Source organism: Brienomyrus brachyistius, chromosome 5 (genome assembly GCF_023856365.1).
Source record: "Brienomyrus brachyistius isolate T26 chromosome 5, BBRACH_0.4, whole genome shotgun sequence".
Classification (NCBI taxonomy): Eukaryota; Metazoa; Chordata; class Actinopteri; order Osteoglossiformes; family Mormyridae; genus Brienomyrus; species Brienomyrus brachyistius.
This window is the reverse complement of record NC_064537.1, coordinates 13,587,414-13,607,572: the sequence shown is the minus strand read 5'-3', so window position 1 is coordinate 13,607,572 and position 20,159 is coordinate 13,587,414. Positions and strand designations below refer to the sequence as shown.

The 20,159-nt window shown below is 45.7% G+C and overlaps 1 protein-coding gene across 1 annotated transcript in view; it reads right to left on the bottom strand.

Annotated features, from left to right (window-relative positions):
- Positions 1–15,886, bottom strand: part of grin2cb (glutamate receptor, ionotropic, N-methyl D-aspartate 2Cb) — a 64,467-nt gene extending 48,581 nt beyond the window's left edge. The window contains exons 1-2 of the mRNA XM_049015521.1: positions 15,632–15,886; positions 59–488 (exon numbers count right to left, since the gene is read on the bottom strand). Of these exons, the coding sequence (XP_048871478.1) occupies positions 59–472 (414 nt within the window). The 5' untranslated portion in view covers positions 473–488; positions 15,632–15,886. The remainder of the gene's footprint in view (positions 1–58; positions 489–15,631) is intronic.
- Positions 15,887–20,159: the final 4,273 nt, after the last annotated feature.

Sequence of the window (20,159 nt, the reverse complement as noted above, 5' to 3'; positions counted from 1 at the left end):
CAAGCCATCATGTCGCCTTTGTCTCTCCATTCCATGTCAGACGGTCCCACCTACTAACCTTGTGTGGGAGAACAACTGCTGATCCCCCGCTGATGCCCACAATGGGGACGGCTGTCTGTGTCGAGATGAAATCCAAGATCTGGGCCACAGCCTCGGTGCCGATGTTGTCCTCGAACACCACGCCATGCACGCGGTGCGCGGCCAGCGTGTCACAGATGCGGGTGAGCAGCGCACGTGGGTTTGAGTCGTTCACCAGCACCGTGATGGGGTTCACCTCCAGGGGCAGGTCCAGGAAGTTGTCCCGGCTCAGCCGCCCCTTGATCTCCGCTTGGTAGGCGGAGCCACTGAACACCACTGCCACATTGACAGTAGGCTGCTCGAAAGGGCGAGCCTGGCAGCAGGGGGCGGTATAGAGTAGAAAGAACAACAGACGCGGCAGGGAGGCTCTCAGCTGTCCTAGAGAGAGGCCCATCTCAGCCACCTATGCCCTGCAACAGAAGAAAGACTTTAATGGCACCATTATTTACTGACTTTCTTTTAATTACCCTATTGCCTGGAGGCTTTGCCTGAAAATGTATCTTTAGTTGTCATATATTGAATGGTCCCTCTGTGTTTCATATAGCGTTCTGTACTGCCATTTAATAGATTAATATTTCATTATCTGGCATAGTGCTTCCTGATCATGTGCTTCTGTTCATGTCGCTTTATTTCACTTATTACACCCAGTGACCCGAAAGCCCATAGCTGCAAATTCACACAGTGCCTCACAGTTTCTGGTGTGACGCGAGGTGCAGTGAGCAGCCATTAGCACGCTGATGAGGAATACGCGCTGACTTTGACAGCGTTTAGCTGTGACATGAGAGCGTCAACAGCATGGTCCAGCCAACAAGCCAACACAGCGAGACTGTGAAACTGGTCCCTGACTCACTGGAGCTGATGGAAATTAACGATGTAGCTGTAAATGAATGCTGCATATGTTGGCAGACCACACTACGCCACATAGTCATATGGATGTGTGTCATCTGTTTATTTTTGGCTTTGTTTGTTTTTCACACTTGTTACTGATCTGGTTTCGGTTTCTAGGTGTTCAGCTAACACTGATAAGTGTTATTCACCTAGTTTGTTTTACTCATCTACTCTGCTTGTTGAGAGGTTGGGTCAGAGACCTAGTCTTGTTCTATATATAATCTACTTTCTATATGTGGTGAATCAGTTTGTTTTGCAGTCTCTTCGTGTCTTCTTCTCCTCGTATTCAGCCGCATGTGATTGCATGTGTTGGTGTCAGATGGAGGATGCATTACGATCCATTATTATCCCTCCTACTGTACGTGGCATGAATGTCATCCTCGTTATGGACTCTGTGCGGGAATAAAACGTGCGATTTTCCATTTCTGCATCTTAGTAAATGCACCCAGGGAGTAACACTGATGTAGATGTAGATATACTTACACCTGCATGCTTTATTTTGTGTTTAAACACCTTTATGAGCTGTACAAATTGGATGCATGAAGGACAAGTGGGTGTAGATAATGGATGGATAATGGAGGACCTTCAAAAAGATGTGAGGAACTATATTAACGGAAACTGCATGGGGGTATATTTAAACTTACATTTTGGAAGAGCAGCCAGGTGATAAACATGCTTTGTAAATCTCAGCTCGGAGGTGTGAAACCTGCCACACTTGGCACAGAACCCGCATGTGCCACAGGATAAATAGGTTTACCAGGCGGGCTTGCAGGACCACCTCGGCTGTGATATTTCACAGATCATTCTCGTGCCTTGTGAACTGAAGCTGCAGTATCTGTATTGTTTCTGTCTAAACCCACTACACACAGGAATCTTAGAAAGAAAAAAAAAAACGATAGAAATTCACAGTGACCTACATTTCCACAGCCCTCTACTGGTAGGCAAGGGCGAACCGGCAAGAAGAATAAGTAATTAAACTGTTTTGTTACTATGTGAAAAAAGAATGTGAATGATATGATGTATGAATGCAGCAGCAAAACATCCTGGTGAGAAGTGAAATTTTTAGAGCAGATTTAAAGAGTGTGATCCTGACCCTCACTCACATTTATTTAATCTGAAACAAGAATGGAGGAATCCGTTTGTAGTTCGTCTGGCAGAGATGACCAGCTAGCGTAACTGTCAAAGATGGTGAGATAACCGAGTCCAAATGTCCTCTCAGTACGTCTGGTACTTTTGCATTGGTAGTTCTGCATTTCCACAGCCGCCTGACGTGCAAAAAACAAGTGTGTACAAGACAATGAGAATCTGCATCTTTACCCAGCAGAGTGAACCTTTTGGGATCCTCTCTGTCCGTGTTTATTGATGCACCCTCACATTTCTCCTTGTTGCTGTCTGGTGGCACTACATGCTTTCTAAGGTTGCATCATGGGACACCTTTCTCTCTCTCTCTCTCTTTCTCTCTCTCTATCTATTTCTCTTTCCCAGTAGATGGTTGCAAGCCGGCTGGACCGTTTCATCCCAGCTCTTGGGAATGAGCTCTGTTCTAGCAGCGCGCGACTGCTAATTGCCGGTAGCAAGACTTTGTAGTCTGTTTAAACTCAACCACAGTTTGCTGTACAGCAGCTGGCAAAGTTAAAACACGGTGAAAAGTGAGCAGCTTGTGTCCTTCATGATTGTTTAGAATAGGGCCAGGCAGGCCTGCCGCTTGTGAGCATGAACAGCAGAGCCTCAGAGAGCATTGTGACGCCCTCTAGTGGGAGCAAACCCTGCGACAGGCTGTGTGCTCAGACGCGGCTCCCCACAAGACCATCCGAGCATGTCTGCCTTGCCGCCGACACCCAACTCCGCGTACCCCCCACTGGCCGTCAGCCGCCCGCCACACTTCACGGCGCACCCGCCCCCGCTCTCCCTTTGAAGAGCAAATAGTGCCTCGCCGCGCTGGCCCGCGCCACTCTGATTTATTCGCCCGCGTTCTCGCCGGTCCCAGCATCAGCTAGTGGACGTGCTCCAGGCAAGGCGAAAAACCACGAGGAGAACATTTGCGATTGGGCCACCAGCCGAGAAAAAGAAAGGAATGGATATCCACACAAGGGATAGAAAAGCATCACCTGAGACTTCGCAAACTGTGCCGAGTGTGTGTCCATCGCCAAAATGCGCCGACAGTAGACCTACACCATCACAATACCGCACCATGACTGGACTAGGTGAAGCCCTCTTCTCATCAGAGACCTTGATACTTATGGAGGGTATGGACAACACTGGAGTATCTAAAATGTCTATGCAGTCCAGCTCTCAAGTCATCAGTGACAAGACACAAAGGACATGACAGAAGATCAAATTTCAGAAGTTAATTTAGGTGCAAAGTTGACCTGGTTTCACACAGGCCTGCTCTACACTGGCTACAGGACTTGGTTAATACTGTCAAAATATTTAGACAGTAGTTAGTGGTATATATATATATATATATATATATATATATATATATATATGCATACACACACATGCACACACACAGTGCTGTACATCATCAAAGAAAAGGCTGTTTATCTGGGCATTAAGAAACAAAAAACACAATACAACATTAGAACATATGTACATGAATAGTATCACAATAAAAAGCATCAAGAATTTCTTCTCTGCTCCAAAAGGTTACTGATATCTTGTTGGACGGCTAGATGAACACCGTTTCAGTTCCCAAACCTCTCCCCTGGGGCACCCCAGTCATTCCAGTTCACTTAATTAATTAACTTAATTAGTTAGCCTGATGAGCTATCGATTAGCCAAACAGGGTATGCTAATGGTCAAGTCCACTGACACGTGGGTGTATCGGACGGCTGCTGTAAATACTGGGGTGACTTTCAGAGAGGTTTCCAATTGGCTAAGCTGACACACTTTGACAGACATAGAATCGCAATCCCTCTACTGCTCCCAACACACATGAGTCATCTCCGCTTCGGCTCTGCCCCTCTATCTTCCAACTGCATATCCAGTACAGGGCTGGGAGGGGAGGGGAGGGGAGGGGAGGGGAGGAGAGGGGGGTTTGGGACCCTACCCCAGCAGCATTGGGTTCGCCCTAAACGGGATGCCAGCCCAACAACACATACGCTCACACACTATAGATGCCAGTTCAACAAAATGTGTTATTGTAATACATATTTTTTCACTTAGTACAGTCAATATAGTACAGTAATGTTAGTCACATTTATTGAATCACTACAGTCCTATCACTACTGTTTGTCAGTACCTATGCAGGACATCACTCATTTCTTGTTACAACATATCCAAAGTGATATGTGTATCTATTTATTTATATTTTTGTTTGTTTATTATTTAAAGGGTTCAACTGCAAAGCCCCCCCCCCCCCCCCAGACACGAACCTACTCTCCCAGTCATAAAATGGAGTAAATGAAAAAATCAGCAGATGGCCAAGTGATTGATATTTCAACAAACTTTGATTTTCTTCTTGCTAATGTACTTTCTCATTTATTTTCTCACTCATGTATGCACTTCATCCTATGAGCAGCTTGCTTCCACTTCATTGGTTATTTTTCACTAAATAACTGCTCCCTGGTTTCCTACTGATCTCGACCATCAGAAATTCTCCAGACGCCCTTATTTTCTGTATTACTCCTCATCTCTCTGCTTTACATTGTAGTGTCTCCAGACGAGGAGCTCGTTATGCACCTGTCGCACCCCTGTCACCCTCCAAGAGGCCCCCCACAAATCCCAACAGAACTATGAAGTTTGCAGGCAGGGCGAGACTTCAGGCGGTTTTATAAATCCAGCATCTGACTGCCTTTCTGAGCTCCCAAATGAAGCACGTCTTCTCTTCCCTCTCCTTCATTCTTTGGTTGTCTCCTACCTGCTGTCTGATACTACCTACCCTTATAGTCTTCCAAGCATCTCGCGCTTCAGTCCCTGAACTCCACTCTCCATTCCCCTCTGTCTACTCCAGTCTTCATTATCCTAACCCTCTTGTCTTTGCAACATGTGGTATTGCTTCTGGATTCCATTATGTATCTGAGAGCGTCTCTGCCATGCCCTGTGGTACATTCCAGCTAACCTTCTTCTGACAATTTGGAAGACTCCATTCTGGGATCGGCTCCTTTTAAAGTTGTCTTAGAATGGCATCCATAGGCAGAGTTGGCCTGACTTTTTTCATCTTGGGATATACAGCTTCTCTAAAAACCAATTAACATTATAAATTAATGTTACATAAAGGAAACCCCCTCCACCGGATACATTTTAATTATTAAAAAGTTCTGAACCTTAAACCCCCCCCCTCCTCTTTTTGCTATTTATATTGCGGTAAGGTAGGTCAGCTCACAAGTCGTCATAGAAATTCCTACCATGTACTCTAACTGATGTTTTGAATAATAAGGATTCCTTGATGTTGTGATGCATTATGGTTATTCTGCTCATTCGTAACATATCCATACCTAAACAGTTGTTCACAGGACCGTTTGCAGGTGCAGTAAAGAGAGAAAAGTGATTATTGGAGAGTGATTATCCTTTGAAAAACCAAAGCCTTATTTGTCAGGCTTATAGTACAGGGGTATTACTACATTGGGGGGGGTGTATGACATGGTGGACTAAGTCTCTGTGCTTGTGATCAGAAGGTCACCAGTTCAAGCCCGGTCTTGTCAGAAAATTCACTCGTCCAGGGATGTTGATTAAGGCCCTTAACCCCGAGCTTCCCAGGTGCCAAAAGTGACTACCCTTGACTGTGACCCCAAAGCTTATTCTCGTCTGAGTGGGTCTCTTGGAGAGCAGGATGGGGGAGGCAAAAAGAGAATTTCCCCACAGGGATCAATGAGGTATCATTCTATTCTATTCTTAAAATTTCACTGGATGAGTTACCAAATATTATTGCTATAAGCTCAGCAGTGTACCCATTCTAAATGCCGATGAGCTGGTGTGCAGCTCCCATGGCCAGCAGCAGAGCAGTGATACCGCTGTAGAGCCCTTTAGCGCGATGTGCAGCTCTCCTGGCCAGCAGCAGAGGAGTGATACCGCTGTAGAGTCCTTTAACGTGATGTGCAGCTCCCATGGCCAGCAGCAAAGCAGTGATACCGCTGTAGAGCCCTTTAGCGCGATGTGCAGCTCCCGTGGCCAGCAGCAGAGGAGTGATACCACTGAGAGCCCGTTAGCACGGCGTGCAGCTCCCGTGGCCAGCAGCAGAGTTGTGATACCGCTGTAGAGCCCTTTAGCGTGATGTGCAGCTCCCCTGGCCAGCAGTAGAGCAGTAATACTGCTGTAAGGCCCTTTAGAGCGATGTGCAGCTCCCCTGGCCAGCAGCAGAGCAGTGATACTGCTGTAGAGCCCTTTAGTGCGATGTGCAGCTCCCCTGGCCAGCAGCAGAGCAGTGATACAGCTCTAGAGCCCTTTAGTGCGATGTGCAGCTCCCGCGGCCAACAGCAGAGGAGTGATACCGCTGTAGAGCCCTTTAGCGCAGTGTGCAGGTCTCGTGGCCAGCAGCAGAGCAGTGATACCACTGTAGAGTGCTTTAGCGCGATGTGCAGCTTCCCTGGCCAGCAGCAGAGCAGTGATACCGCTGTAGAGCCCTTTAGCGCAATGTGCAGCTACCGTGGCCAGCAGCAGAGCAGTGATACCACTGTAGAGCCCTTTAGCGAGATGTGCAGCTCCCGTGGCCAGCAGCAGAGCAGTCATACCGCTGTAGACCCCTTTAGCGCAGTGCGCAGCTCCCATGGCCAGCAGCAGAGCAGTGATACCGCTGTAGGGTCCTTAGCGCGATGTGCAGCTCCCATGGCCAGCAGCAGAGCAGTGATACCGCTGTAGAGCCCTTTAGCGCAATGTGCAGCTCCCGTGGCCAGCAGCAGAGCAGTGATACCGCTGCAAAGCCCTTTAGCGCAGTGTGCAGCTCTCCTGGCCAGCAGCAGAGCTGTGATACCCCTGTAGAGCCCTTTAGCGTGGCCCCTAACCCCAACTCCCATGGATGCAGGATGCTGACTGACCTACTCTCTGACCCCTTGCTTGTATGTCACTTTGAAAAGCATCTGCTAATTTGATATCAATTAATGATCTGTCAAGGAATCTTTTCAAGGGAAACAAAGCAGTTTTGTGTGGACTCCTCAGGTGTGTCCACGTCCATAATCAACTCTGCTTGATTATGCCAAATTATGCATATCAGCTTGTCGTTATTTGTCTATCTTCCCTTAATGTCAGCAGAATTATGTAGCACATAATTAGATAGAGGGGCGACATGGTGACGCAGTGCTTAGCACTGTTGCCTCACACCTCTGGGACCCGGGTTCAAGTCTCCGCCTGGGTCACATGTGTTCGGAGTTTGCATGTTCTCCCCATGTCGTCGTGGGGTTTCCTCCGGGTACTCCGGTTTCCCCCCACAGTCCAAAAACAAGCTGAGGCTAATTGGACTAATTGCCTGTATGAATGCATGTGTGAGTGAATGGTGTGTGAGTGTGCCCTGCGATGGGCTGACCCCCCATCCTGGGTTGTTCCCTGCTTCGTGCCCGTTGCATCCGGGATAGGCTCCAGACCCCCCGTGACCCAGTAGGATAAGCGGTTTGGAAAAAGGATGGATGGATCAATTAGATAGAAGCCTTGATGTCTGTTATGATTTCCAGCTACCAGGAGTTTGGTTTACAGTGGGTCACACCACTATGAACAGGACAGCAGCCTGTTACAGTACAGTGCCACAGTCAGGGGGCAGCTTGTGCCTCATCTGTCCTCAGATAGCATGGAAAGCAAATCACCTGGAAGAAACTCATACAAACAGAACAGGGGGTGCAATGCTAAACCCACAGTCCTGCAGCTGTGAGCTTACAAAGCTATGCTTTGAATGGCTGCGCTGAAAACACAGCTGGGAAAAAAAAACAGTTTAAAGTTCACAGTGATGTTTTGACTTTGAATAACATTTCTTCTGGGAAGCAATAAAGTTTTTTAGAGATGAAGACCACCTGGGTAGTCACACAGGCTGCCTTTAAACATTTTGAGAGTGAAATTTGTATTGCATTATTGGACTCACCTCAGGCAACATGAGCTCTGCCATTGAATAATTATGCCCCAAACCCGAAGTATCTGAAATCCCAGGTATCAGCAGCAGATGTGCAGTTATGTGGTAGAACAAGGCTGTGCTGATATTTTTTGTGGGGGGGACAACATATACAGGGCCCCGAAAAGCAGGCTCCCACCCACCCCGCATATCAGTATGGTAGAAGAATTTAAACTCAAATATAAAACCTAAAATAATGCAGGAGCCCAGCCCAGCAGTAGCCCAGTCTTTACTCACACATACTTACTCACACAATGTTATATAGGTTAGCAGTGTGACCAATATAAACGGCATGAGAATTTTACATGAGAGATGGTGGTGAGTTTCTCTGTAAAAGTACAATCCCAATGAGAAATGCATTTGACCGCCATGGTGTGTAATAAAGGTAACAAACCGCCGAGCAGAGTGCTCTGATTGCTAAGAGAATGTATAAATTTTGCTTGAAGCAGAGCATCGATTTTTAAGCACCAGATACACGAGTCATTTTCACCCCACTGGTCAAATTTACCCCTCCAGATAAATGTATTAAAGGGCACCAAAACATCAGAAAAAATCTATTAAATCTGAATCTGCTGTGTTAAACACCCCAGTGTTATCTCTCCGCCATAAACTGGAGCAAATTCCCCAGGCCGCTTTGTCGTACTGCGATTCTGCATCGTCTGGCATCAAGCTGTGCTGCCTGCTTTTGCGATTAAAACGATTAAGTAAGGTCAAAATGAAAGCCTTGCAGAAGAGATGGTTCACAATCCTCTTGTACTGGAACATTTGATCTTTTACCGATCGGTACATTTTACTCAAAAGAACCACATTTTTGTGTAATTAAATTGACACCGAAATACAGATGAAAAGGAGAAGGTAACACAGTGGGCAATTTAACGTTCCCTTAGCTCGTAAGGTATAATTTTGAAGTCCCTGGGTTTTCTCTGTTCAGTAGCCCATTGCCCTGAGTGAGAGGAATGTGAATCGATGTGAAGAAGACATTGGAACAAAAAAAAAAAAGCGTCTCCCTTTTTTAAATGATTTGAGCTGAATTATGTGAACGTATCCATTCTTCGGTGACTGTGCCTGATTTGAACCCGCCACTCCCACTTGCCACACATCCGCCTGACCAAGAGGGCATCCTGAAATCTCGCTGTAAGTAAAAGCTGCAAGAAAAAGAACATTACAAATTGCAAAAAAAATTAAAAACAAAATTATGGATTCACTGCACAAGTCCGGAATATGATCTGGAGACTGGATTTCATTATGTCACTCTGAATTCAAATATGACTTATATACGCTAAAGTTTAAATCCACAATCAGAAATGTGTCCTAGTTCTCCATGGGTAACATGGATGGTTCCAGCACTTGCAAAGGTTTAACTGTCCTTTTGTGGGTAACGGCTAGCAGCGTGAACATTGTGTGGCCCATTTATATGTACATAATAAAGTAATGTTCCCATACATATAGATTCTCTTCATCCTTCAGTCTGTCACAATGCTTCCACTTTCCTGATCTTGCCGGTTGTTAAGAGAATGACTGTGTTACGTACAGCTGGCTTTGGGATTTGAACTTATGAACTGCCTCCCTTCCCCTCCATTGGTAGCATATAGTACAGGCATTTTCTATTTGCTTCTGTTAGCCTGGTCCTTACAGAGTGCAGAGCTAGCAACTATACTGCTTGTTACATGTACATTGCAACCATTTGTTTGGTCTCAGCTGGGTTCCATAAGATTTTCTCGTGGAGGCTGACCCCCGGCTGGATGATTGGCAGGGGTTGTCTGGGGTTGTTTTCACCACGCTGGGAAAGATGGGATCAGATTAAGACCCTCGGCGAGATTGACCCGCTGCGGATGTACGCCAGTGTCCTTCATCGGGGTGTCAGGGTCCTGTTTACTCAGCAGGCCGGGGCGCAGTCTCGCCGACAATCAGGAACAACCGAACAAAAGGCGACTCGCCTGTGAGGAAGTGCTGAATTTAACTGAGCAAACCTCACCTAAAAGTAACAGCGATTCTGCCATATTAAATAAGAACATAAGAACTATACAAATGAGAGGAGGCCATTCGGCCCATCAAGCTCGCTTGGGGAGAACTTAACTAATAGCTCGGAGTTGTTAAAATCTTATCTAGCTCTGATTTAAAGGAACCCAAGGATTCAGCTTTAAATAGAGCATTTAAACCATACTTTAAAATGTTGATACAATTTTTCTTTAGAATGTAGCATAAATATAAGAATTACCCACATACTAAAATATTATTCTTCATCAAAATTGTAGCATAAGCTTGGAGAATGTGGTACAGAAATACCATGTTATACTAAATGCAGGTGAAAGGACACAATCAAAGCCAAAATAGCAATGATAATTAATCAAACGATACTCTGCCCACATGAAGAGAAGTGAAGGAAAATTCATTCTAAATGCCTAACAAATTTTTTCGTTTTATATTTTACTAAATAAAAAATACATGACCAAAACTGCAAAAATGTCAGATACACGAATGCACAAGTTACACCTTCTCCATTGTACACCTTGCATCTCCTTCCACTTCACCTTTTAAAAATGGCATTTTCAGTCATGTGAATTTAGTGATCTTGTGACCCAGGAATTTTTGAAATATGGTGATATTCGGAAAAACACCCCTTTCCACTACAAAACAAAAGCTGCATTTCTACGATTCTGTATTTACAAGCTGCACATGCTTTTCAAGACGTGTCACTACACATCATCCACCACATTCCTAGACAGACAGCCAGAAACTCATGACATGCGCCGATTCTGTTATCTCTGCATTTTAAACATTTGTGTACATCTTGCATGCTTTTCCATAGTAATTCTGTGATGGTCTGGTCTCAGACGTCCTGCTTTTCCCCCAAGCAGAGCATCTGTACATGTTATCTGAAGGGTATCTGAAGGACGGCTGTGGGATCTAAATAAGCCACACCTACGCAAGACTTAGCCATTTAGCCTTTGGAACCAGAGAACAAGGCAATCTCAGGCTCTGTAAGAGGGGACGCTCTCGGCGAGCTGTGATCATGTGACTTCCATCTGCTGGGTACCGGCTGGCACTGGACAGTGCTATGATGGAACGAAGGTACGATTTATTCCTGCCTGTGCATTCACACCGACGTGGCTGTTGTAAGTCTAATCAAATGTTGACATTTGCAGGACTTCTGCGAGTCTTAGTCACATTATGAACGTAGACATTTCCATTGACACGGAAATGATATCGCCGGCAATTAATTGGGACTGAAGTGACGGCAACCTATTGGTAATGCTCCGGAGCACCAGCGTAGGTCCGTGTTTCCCAACCCAGTTCTCAGGGACCCACAGATTTTGCTCCCTTCCAGCTCCCAACATAGACTGTCTGTGGCTCTCAGAGGAAACACTGGCATCCGTTGCAGTGCCGTCGTAACATTCTGAGTGCCGCAAGACCAAGTGCAATTGGGCAGCCATTGACCAGCTTGTGAATTTACAACTTGCCCCTGATATCCTTTCATTGCTCTTTGGAAGAGCATGAAGGTTTATGCATAGGCCATAGGGGACGGGGAAAGGTGAGTGCAAAGGGATGTTGATCCCGGATCAGGCGTTGGCCATCTAGAGGACTGAGCGATGGCCTGTGAGGTGCACCCACTGCATACAGATCAGGGCCGAGCACGACACAGCACAGCAGCACAGAAACGCTCTGACAGACGGTGGGGAAACATCAGAGCTCTAGCCTCATGGTTCAGAAGTGAGCCTCGAGGCCACTCAACAGCTGCTAATTATAGGATGAAAGGGCACTGCGAATTAAACCGCTGATCATCCGCACGCTCTCTTCATCGGCACCGATCTCTTTCGCCATTTGTGTTTGCGATATTTTGTCTTATTTATCGTTCATCAGTGCTATTTACTTACTGTTCTCGCGGTCGTCATTGCTCGGAGCCGCTACTTACTGTTATTTCTTAGAGACTCCTCATTAATATTACTCTCAACTGGCAGCGTGCAGGAGGTACGCGAGTGCGTGTCGGCATGCGCTAAGTACACGTGACAAGTGCAGAAACGTGAACACCGGTTTGAATTCGTAGTTTCACCTGGGAGGAGAGCGCACCCCTGAACAAAAGCGCGCCAGCCAGCCCGTCGCGTTTCCGCCATTATTTATGAACTGCATAAATTCGCCAGGGGAGATTATGTGAATTTATACGGCCCTCCCCGGCGTGGGCGGATTTACGGACCGACGCCCGTGACCTTGCTCCGTTTACTCTGGTTGCGAGCCGTCACTCTCTAGAGCCGGTTTCCATCTCAGCGTGTGTGCGCGCGCACGTCTGTCCCGTCACAGTTTGCTCTCTTTCTCTCCCCCCCCCCCCACTCCTCCCCGTCTCTTCCGGCTGGATGCAAATGAAAGCTTGGCTCCCCAGATGCCCCGGCTCTTCATCAGGCTGACCAGGACTGATTGGCAGCGAACAGACGGAGGAGCTGACAAGGTTCACCCTGAGCTGCGGCTCTGGAGGTCATTGCACATCTTTTTTTGTTTAATATTTTTACAAAAAAAAAAAAAAAAGTCACCCAACACTATTTTTGTTGCACAAATGCTTGGGACTTAGCCGAAGACTCGCGCGCGTCCGTGTTACTGGGATGGTGAAGCGTATCTTTCTCGCCGCATACCGCGCGCCTTGAGAATAATTGGCTCGTTTTTTGCCCTGGATGTTTGTCCTCTTCTGAACACCCTCATCAGAGCTTCGTATGACTGCTCTAAGCACAGCGCCCCTCTGATCCCTTTCATCTCTGTGTATAGCATCCCTGTCAAATTTGGAGAAAATATATATTTAATCTATGTCAGTCTGATCTAGTGAAACATGCACTTAAAATAAGCTCCTACTTACACCAGAAGGGAATCGTTCAATTGTCGATTCATGACCACACATTCGGTGTCCTATTAGTTTCATTCTTCTAATTATTATTATTTAATTTTTTTTGATCGGTCCCACAGCGGTACATCAGAGCACAGTGCTGCAACCCTTTTCATTTTCAAAACCGCTGGGCACTGGGCTGCTTTTCTATCCGATTTGATGGTCGGTCGGGCCTTTGTATCTGTCAAGTGTTTATCGTGAGCCGGGCAGGAAGTGATAAAAAGGCTACAGGTTCTGTGGACCATTTTGGATGGTTTCTGTGCCGCCCCCAACCCCCGCTCCCTCTTTGTATCCCAGTGCTGTGGAAAACCTGGCAACTTTTTATGGGAATTATAGCTGTGTCCGTTTAAAAACGTCGTCGTAATTGCCAGCTTGTCTTATTTCCCCTAGCAACCCCTGCTCAGCACGCTACTGATTCATGCAACCCTACAATGTAGCTTCTGCCATGCTGCTGGTCATGGAGGCTTTCCGTCAGACAGAAACAGATGGAGAGCCGTGTGGCCGCGGCTAACAGCCACACCTGTAGTCCAGGCATAATCTAATTGGTAAAATAGCCAGAACCAAAGCAGGTTTATTTTGAGATTGGGTGGGCTTCATGTGCCCCTGCTGTGTGATGGACCAGTTCTAGGAGAGTGGAGCCAGCATACTGGGATCAGTGCATCAGCCTCTACGTCACAGAGAGCCATGGAAGCGGTGAACTGCCCCCCCCCCCCACATACACACATATACACACACACACACGCGCATGTTTATGTGTTCTGGACTGTTCATTTCTATGGGGAAAATCCTAAACATTTACCCAGCAAAATACCAAAACCGAAAATCTTGGTCCTCATAATGTCAAAATAACAGGTTTTTGTCATGTTGTGGGAAGATTTGGTCCCCACTATGTAATATATACAATACATAAAACGTACACACATTTTCATTTAACACTTTGTGGCCGTTGACTACATAGGGCTCCCAGTGTTCCCATATATCCTCATTAATTGGTTTATTAGATATACCGGCTTGCTAATGCAAACAGCAAACACAAATCATCTGGTTACAACTGAATGCATGCAGCATGCAAACAGAGTCAAGAGGTTCATTTACTGTGCAACTAAGCATTAGAACGGCTACACCACCTGGTCTAAGCTATTCTGAACGTGGTGCGATTGTTGTTATCACACATGGCGGTTACAGCTTGATCACAGCCCAGAAACAGCCACGCTCCTTGGAGTTATACACACTAGAGTTTATGGAGACTGGTGCAATAAACAAACAAAATTTAGTCAATGACATTTCTGTTAATGAGAGGTCAGAGGATAATGGCCAGACTCGTTCAGCCTAACAGGAATGCCACAAGTATTAAAGTGCAACAGTGGTGCTGAGGAAGGCTTCTCTGAATGCATAATATGCGGACCCTTGAAATGGTTCAGGAGGCTAAAGTAGGTGCAGCCCGGAACTAGCTAATGAATTGTCCACCGACTGTAGCTGTCGCCTTCGCATCTCCTGCCTATTTTAAACCGAACACAGTTTCCAGAGAAAGGAAATTTGGCAAAGTCATACCATGATATTTTTTCTTGCCTTAAAGTTTCACATAGAACAAGTGGGTATGGAAAATGGATAGATGGATGGATGGATGGATGGATGGATGGATGGATGGATGGATGGATGGATGGATGGATGGATGGATTTTTTCAAAGTTATGCAACAGACTTGTGCCATTTAAATATGAATATATTTCTGTTTCCAGTTCCTTAACCCCCATCTAAGAGAAATAGGGTAATTATAGGAAGCACATTTCAGACCACAGTTTACACATCACAATGCTGCCCCTGAATGTGAAAAAAATAGGTGCAGCTCCAAAGATTTGGATGCAGTTGAAAAAGAGGATTGAGGAGCTGTGGCGCACAGAGAGGGTCCCGGGGGGACGGCGGCTCTCCTTTCCGCCTCCCCATTGTTCGCCCGTCAGGTCGGACTGTCTGCCGTGGCTCCTGTCACACTTCAGGCAGCTGCATCACATCCTCTAAGAGCGACTCTCAGCCTCCTGCCCTTCTTTTCTGCCCCAAAACTAAACTCTTTCCTCAAAACCAAAAGGACTGTTCTCTCCAGAAAGGAAGCATCTCAGCAAATGTCACCGATTCACTTTTGATTGATCTTTTTAAACACTCTCTCAATACAACAGTAAAATAGTTTATGATTAAAAAAAAACTTCATAATAGTGACCTTACTTGTGATGAATAATTAAATTGCCATATATATTGTGCAATGAAATACTTCCTTCAGAAACTTGTTAGAATTTACCAGAATCCCCTGATCATTTCATGTCACACATCTCTGAACACTCATATTTTTTTTTTAATAAGACCATGTTGAATGTTTTTTTTCCTTAATTCTCACCAAGCAGTGGACCTGCTTACTCTACACGTGTCCTAACCCTGGCCAGTGGCCCTCGCCCTCTAAAATGCCGTTATCTCCTTCTTTCCCCCCGTTTGGCCCAGACTCACGCTGAGCGGCACACCTGCTACACAACTGTTGTCTGGAATTACAGCAGCGGCTTTGGGTCCCGAAATGCCGGCTCGGGGAGCACTCCGCGGCAAACACATGCAACAGGACTTTCTGGAGGGCGACCCGAACAAATTAGCAAAAGTGGCGATCTCCCCCCGGGGCCCGGTAAATGCAAAAAATACACAGTGACGGCCAGCGTTCTCTTAGAGGGCGCACCTGTTTGACCGCGGGGGACGGCATCAGATACAGAAAGAGTGAAGGTAATTCATTACCTGCTCTGGCAATCCGCATCCAGCCCCGGCAGCCGACAGCTCATTCTCTGCTTGTCGCTTCCACAGTGGCTTTCCTTTTTACCCTCTCTCTCTCCCCCCCTCCTCTTTCTCTTCTCTCGGCACTTGTTTGAGTCTATTTCAGTATCGACAGAGGAGCCCCCGGTGCCCGTGGCGTGCTTTCTGGCACTTTGGCAGAAGGTCACATTATCTCTTGCGGGGCGCGCTGGAGTGGGTTAAAGCACTGGTGAAAGTGTGCAGGAGACATGAAAAAATGGGGGGAGAGGAAAAAGAACCGGTGCCAGAAAACACAGGGTGGGGGGGGGAGTGAGAGAGAAGTAAAAAAAAAAAAAAAAAACAAGCGCAAAGAAGACGTCCATAAATTTCCTGTGCTTCTCGAATCTTCAGAGGCAGCTGGAGAACTGAAGTAGCGACATCCTTGGAGAGGTGCGAACACAAGTGGAAGAGTGGAGCAGAGATGTGACAAGCAGCTAGCCTGTGTGTGTTTAACAGAAAAGAGAGAGGGAGAGACGAAGAGAGAGAGAGAGAGAGAGAGAGAGAGAGAGAGAGTGAATGTATGTCGGAATGCCGCTCCACCCCAAGTCTAGACCAGCCCTTCACCTCCAATCAGCTGCTTCATCCGTAACGTTCCTCTCATGTCTATTGTTCAAACCAAGAGGAAACAGACATGAAAAAAGTCACTGGAAGTAACCAAAGTTGGATCAACTAGTTTGAAAAAAATTATACCAAGCAGACGTACAAACTCGGTTAGCTCATAGTGTTGTCCGTCTCTGGGTCTGAAAGCCATAAGGGAAAAGCAAACTCTGTTACACTTGCATTTATTCTGAGTCAGTTGTGAGCTTCTTGCCAGTGGTTTTTTTTTTGCTTCTTCTTAAGAACCACACTGTTTTTGCTCATTCAAAAAAAAGTCCGAAATCACGCCGGGTGGCCGGTTCTACAGGTCTCTCTGCTTGCAGTTGGCGTGACTGACCCAGACAGCCTCCCGTTTAATAAGGTTCGCTCCGCCAGATGCCAGATCTGCGGCTGGCAGTGCAGGCAAACAGATGGTGCGGGAGGCGGCGGACGGCAGTGGGGCGGCTCATGGCGTTGCTGGAGGCCTTGTCGCAGGGTCTACGGTGGAGCTCTGGGCTTTCTGTTGCTGCAGACCCCCCAGTCTGGATGGCACCCACCTCCTTATTTTCATTCCTCAGAATCCCCCCCCCAGCCCCTGTCACAGGAAGGGATAGTGAGCCCTAATCATTATGTTGTAAGGATTGGATTCTCTCTCTTTTTCTCCACCTACTGTGCCTCTCGCCCACCCCGCTCCTTGCTTACTCCACCCTCTAACGCTCATTCTTTTTCCCTTCCCTCGTTTCCCTCTCTGTTTAACTGCTCCAGCACAGGCCTGCGTTTCCCGCTAAAAAAGAAGCGGGACAATGCTCCCATCTCTGCGCTTTGGGTTCACTGCGCCTCCATCCGTGACTGAGCTCCTACAACAGGTTCCATCCCCTTCAACAGGTCTGCCTGGGACATCTCTGCTTGGAGCGGCATCGCCTCCCTGGCCAGGATCCCGTTCTCCTTTTCCGCGCCCCCCCATACCCCCTCCCACCTCTCATCTCTCCCTTTCCTCCTCTGTCTCTCCCTTTGCTTCACGCTGTCACTCTCCTCCTCTATCCTCTGTCTGCCTGTCAGTCGCTGTCCAAAAGACCCAAAGCAGCTTTTTACATGTTTTTCCAGCAGTATTAACAAGATGAGTGTATGTTTCTAAAAATAAAATAGTAGTGCTACATTGAAATTACACACGTTTCATTTTTCAATATGCTCCCCATCAATTACCTTTCCATCACCGATGCTGGCTGAGGCTAACCACGCAGGATAATCGCTGTTATTCACTTTCACACTCTGTTCCTGTTTTGTTCTTTGTAGTGGGGAGTTCTGACTCAGAATCGCTGGAAAACAGTATTGAGGTAAGAGCCTCATTCATATTTCAGGCCTTCGCTGATATTAGATCCTTTCTGCTTTGCTGTTTCGCTCTTCAATCACATTCTGTTTAGTGCACATTGTGCAACGAAAATGCATTTACAATGTCATTCAGCTGTATCACTGTCTTTCCAGAGTTACTTAAACAGTTCACTTAATCGAATGTCTCTTCAAAAGAACATCGATCACAGGCTGAGCCACGTTGTTCTCCATTCGTACAAGAAACCTTATCAGAAATAAAACATTTTCAAACAGATCAGTTAATGAAATGGCCTTGTGGACACACTGTGAAGTGTAGACAGGTGTTTGAGGGCTAATATTTAGATCTGACTCACCAGAAATGATTAAGCTGATTAACAAATAATGTTGGAGGAGAGCCCAGGTTGCACTGATGAACAGTAACACAGCCGACTATGGTGTAAATCCTGGCCTTTCTCCATGTTTGAAGCATCAACAGTTCAGCCCTCTGACTCACTCTTTTGCAAACTGTTTAAAGTAACTAAAATTCATTGTAACCCTTTACTAAAGGCCATGTTTCTACTAACATATATACGCACTCATAATGCATGATAATTCATTCATAAAGCAATATAAACATGGCTATAAATATTTGTAAAAAGGAAAAACACATTATAGTCATGTTAATTATGCTTTATGAATGCTTTATGAAGCTCTCAAATCTATAATGCACTACAGATACCTTTATAATGCAGTACAAAGCATCCTTAATGCTTATACTGACCAATATAATACATTGGGTGTCTATAGTGCATTATGTATCTGATCTTTATATAGGATTCATTATTCATAATAAACATGGCTATAATGTTATGCCTTTTTAAAAATATTTATAGATATGTTTATAATGCTTTATGAATGCATTATAATGTGTTATGGATGTGTTTATAAATTACTAAAAACATGGACTTAAGTGTCACCAAATTCACTGTCAGTTATATTTTAGCTATACTTCATTGAATAGCACAATTCACATATATCAGGAAAATTGTGACACTGAATATTAATTTGGTTGTATTTAGGCATGGTTCATCATGTTGGCTTCATGCAACATCAGTCATTGGTGACAAAAATCTATAGAACACCCAGGAGAAGTACATCCATGTAAATATCCCAGACAACAGCCTGACAGCTTATAAACAGAGTGCTCATGGAGACCATGCTCCATTGCTTTTACCCATTTAAGCAGAAAGCTAATTGAGAACATATGTAATGAGCTTGCTGATCTTGTTTCCTCATTATTTCTATGGCTCGATTCTGTAGATCTACTTGCCCTTTGTGCATCATGTTTTCAAATATCTGCACTGCAAATATTTACACCCCCCCCCCCTTCCATTCTCTCAAATGGTCCCACAATCAGCTATCATCACAATCACAACATCTCTCCCTCTCCCTGTACATTCCTGTCAACACTGAGGGCAGTCGTCACATGACCCTCCAATACACAGTCCCGCCGGCCAGTGCATATTTGTCAAACTGTAAAAGTCACCCTCAGGTGCAATCCATGTACAATAAATAGACACGGTCCTTTCCAGTATGTTTACTTGACGATGGGTTTCTGAAGACAAACGTTTCATAAATAACCTGTCACATTTACAGCACAGGTCTGGGATAAACGTTTGTTTCACAGTCAGGAGATTCACTGTAGATGCTACAGCTGATCTGATGAGCAGCTACAATCGCTCTGTCTCCCGTTACATATCGCCCCCAAGGCATGGAGACACACGCAGAGAGGGACCCGGCTGCATTGCGTACAAATAGCTATTGCTCTCAGTTTTGATCTATCTGCTCTGTGGCTGATGTGTTGGACCAATAAGCCCTCGTTAATGAGGAACACCAATGTTGGCTACAGCAGCCCATGAGATCATCAGCAAAAGCTCTAACTGATGGATAGGCATGTCAGATGTCTGCTACAGCTTTGCAAATATCATTCCTTATCATTCCTTAATTTGGTTGATTGATGTCTCAGATCAGACTGGGGATTTCAGGTTTGAATTGTTAGCCCACAAACAAGCTGCCTTTAAGGAAACATGTCAACAACCCATGTATTTAAGCCTGAACAAACCCGGCAAGTTCTAAATAACGCCACAAACACAAAGTGCTAATTCAACACAATCATAAAATACAGCATACTACATAGCACACTTGATAGCACACTATATAGCACACTTGATAGGTCACTAGAATCAAATCTTTGTGTTACACTAGGATTTCATAGAAGATGTTTCATAATGTGCTGCCTTCCCCAACATGATATGTCCTTTTGCCATCTTTGAAAAAATAAGACCCTCTTTGTCATATGAACTTTGACCGGTTTGGTGAATATTCCTATTAAATAACTTAAGTTTCTGGCAGGCCAAACACCTTTGTAAGCAAGGACTTGCTCAATACTCCTCTCAGTCGTTGCTATTGATTATTTCCACACCTCCTGCTAAGGATAGATGACCTGAATATGTACCTGATAGGGCAAACGATCAATGCTGAGGAGGACAAGAGGAAATAAACATCCGTTGGACCTGAATCTCACGTCGAG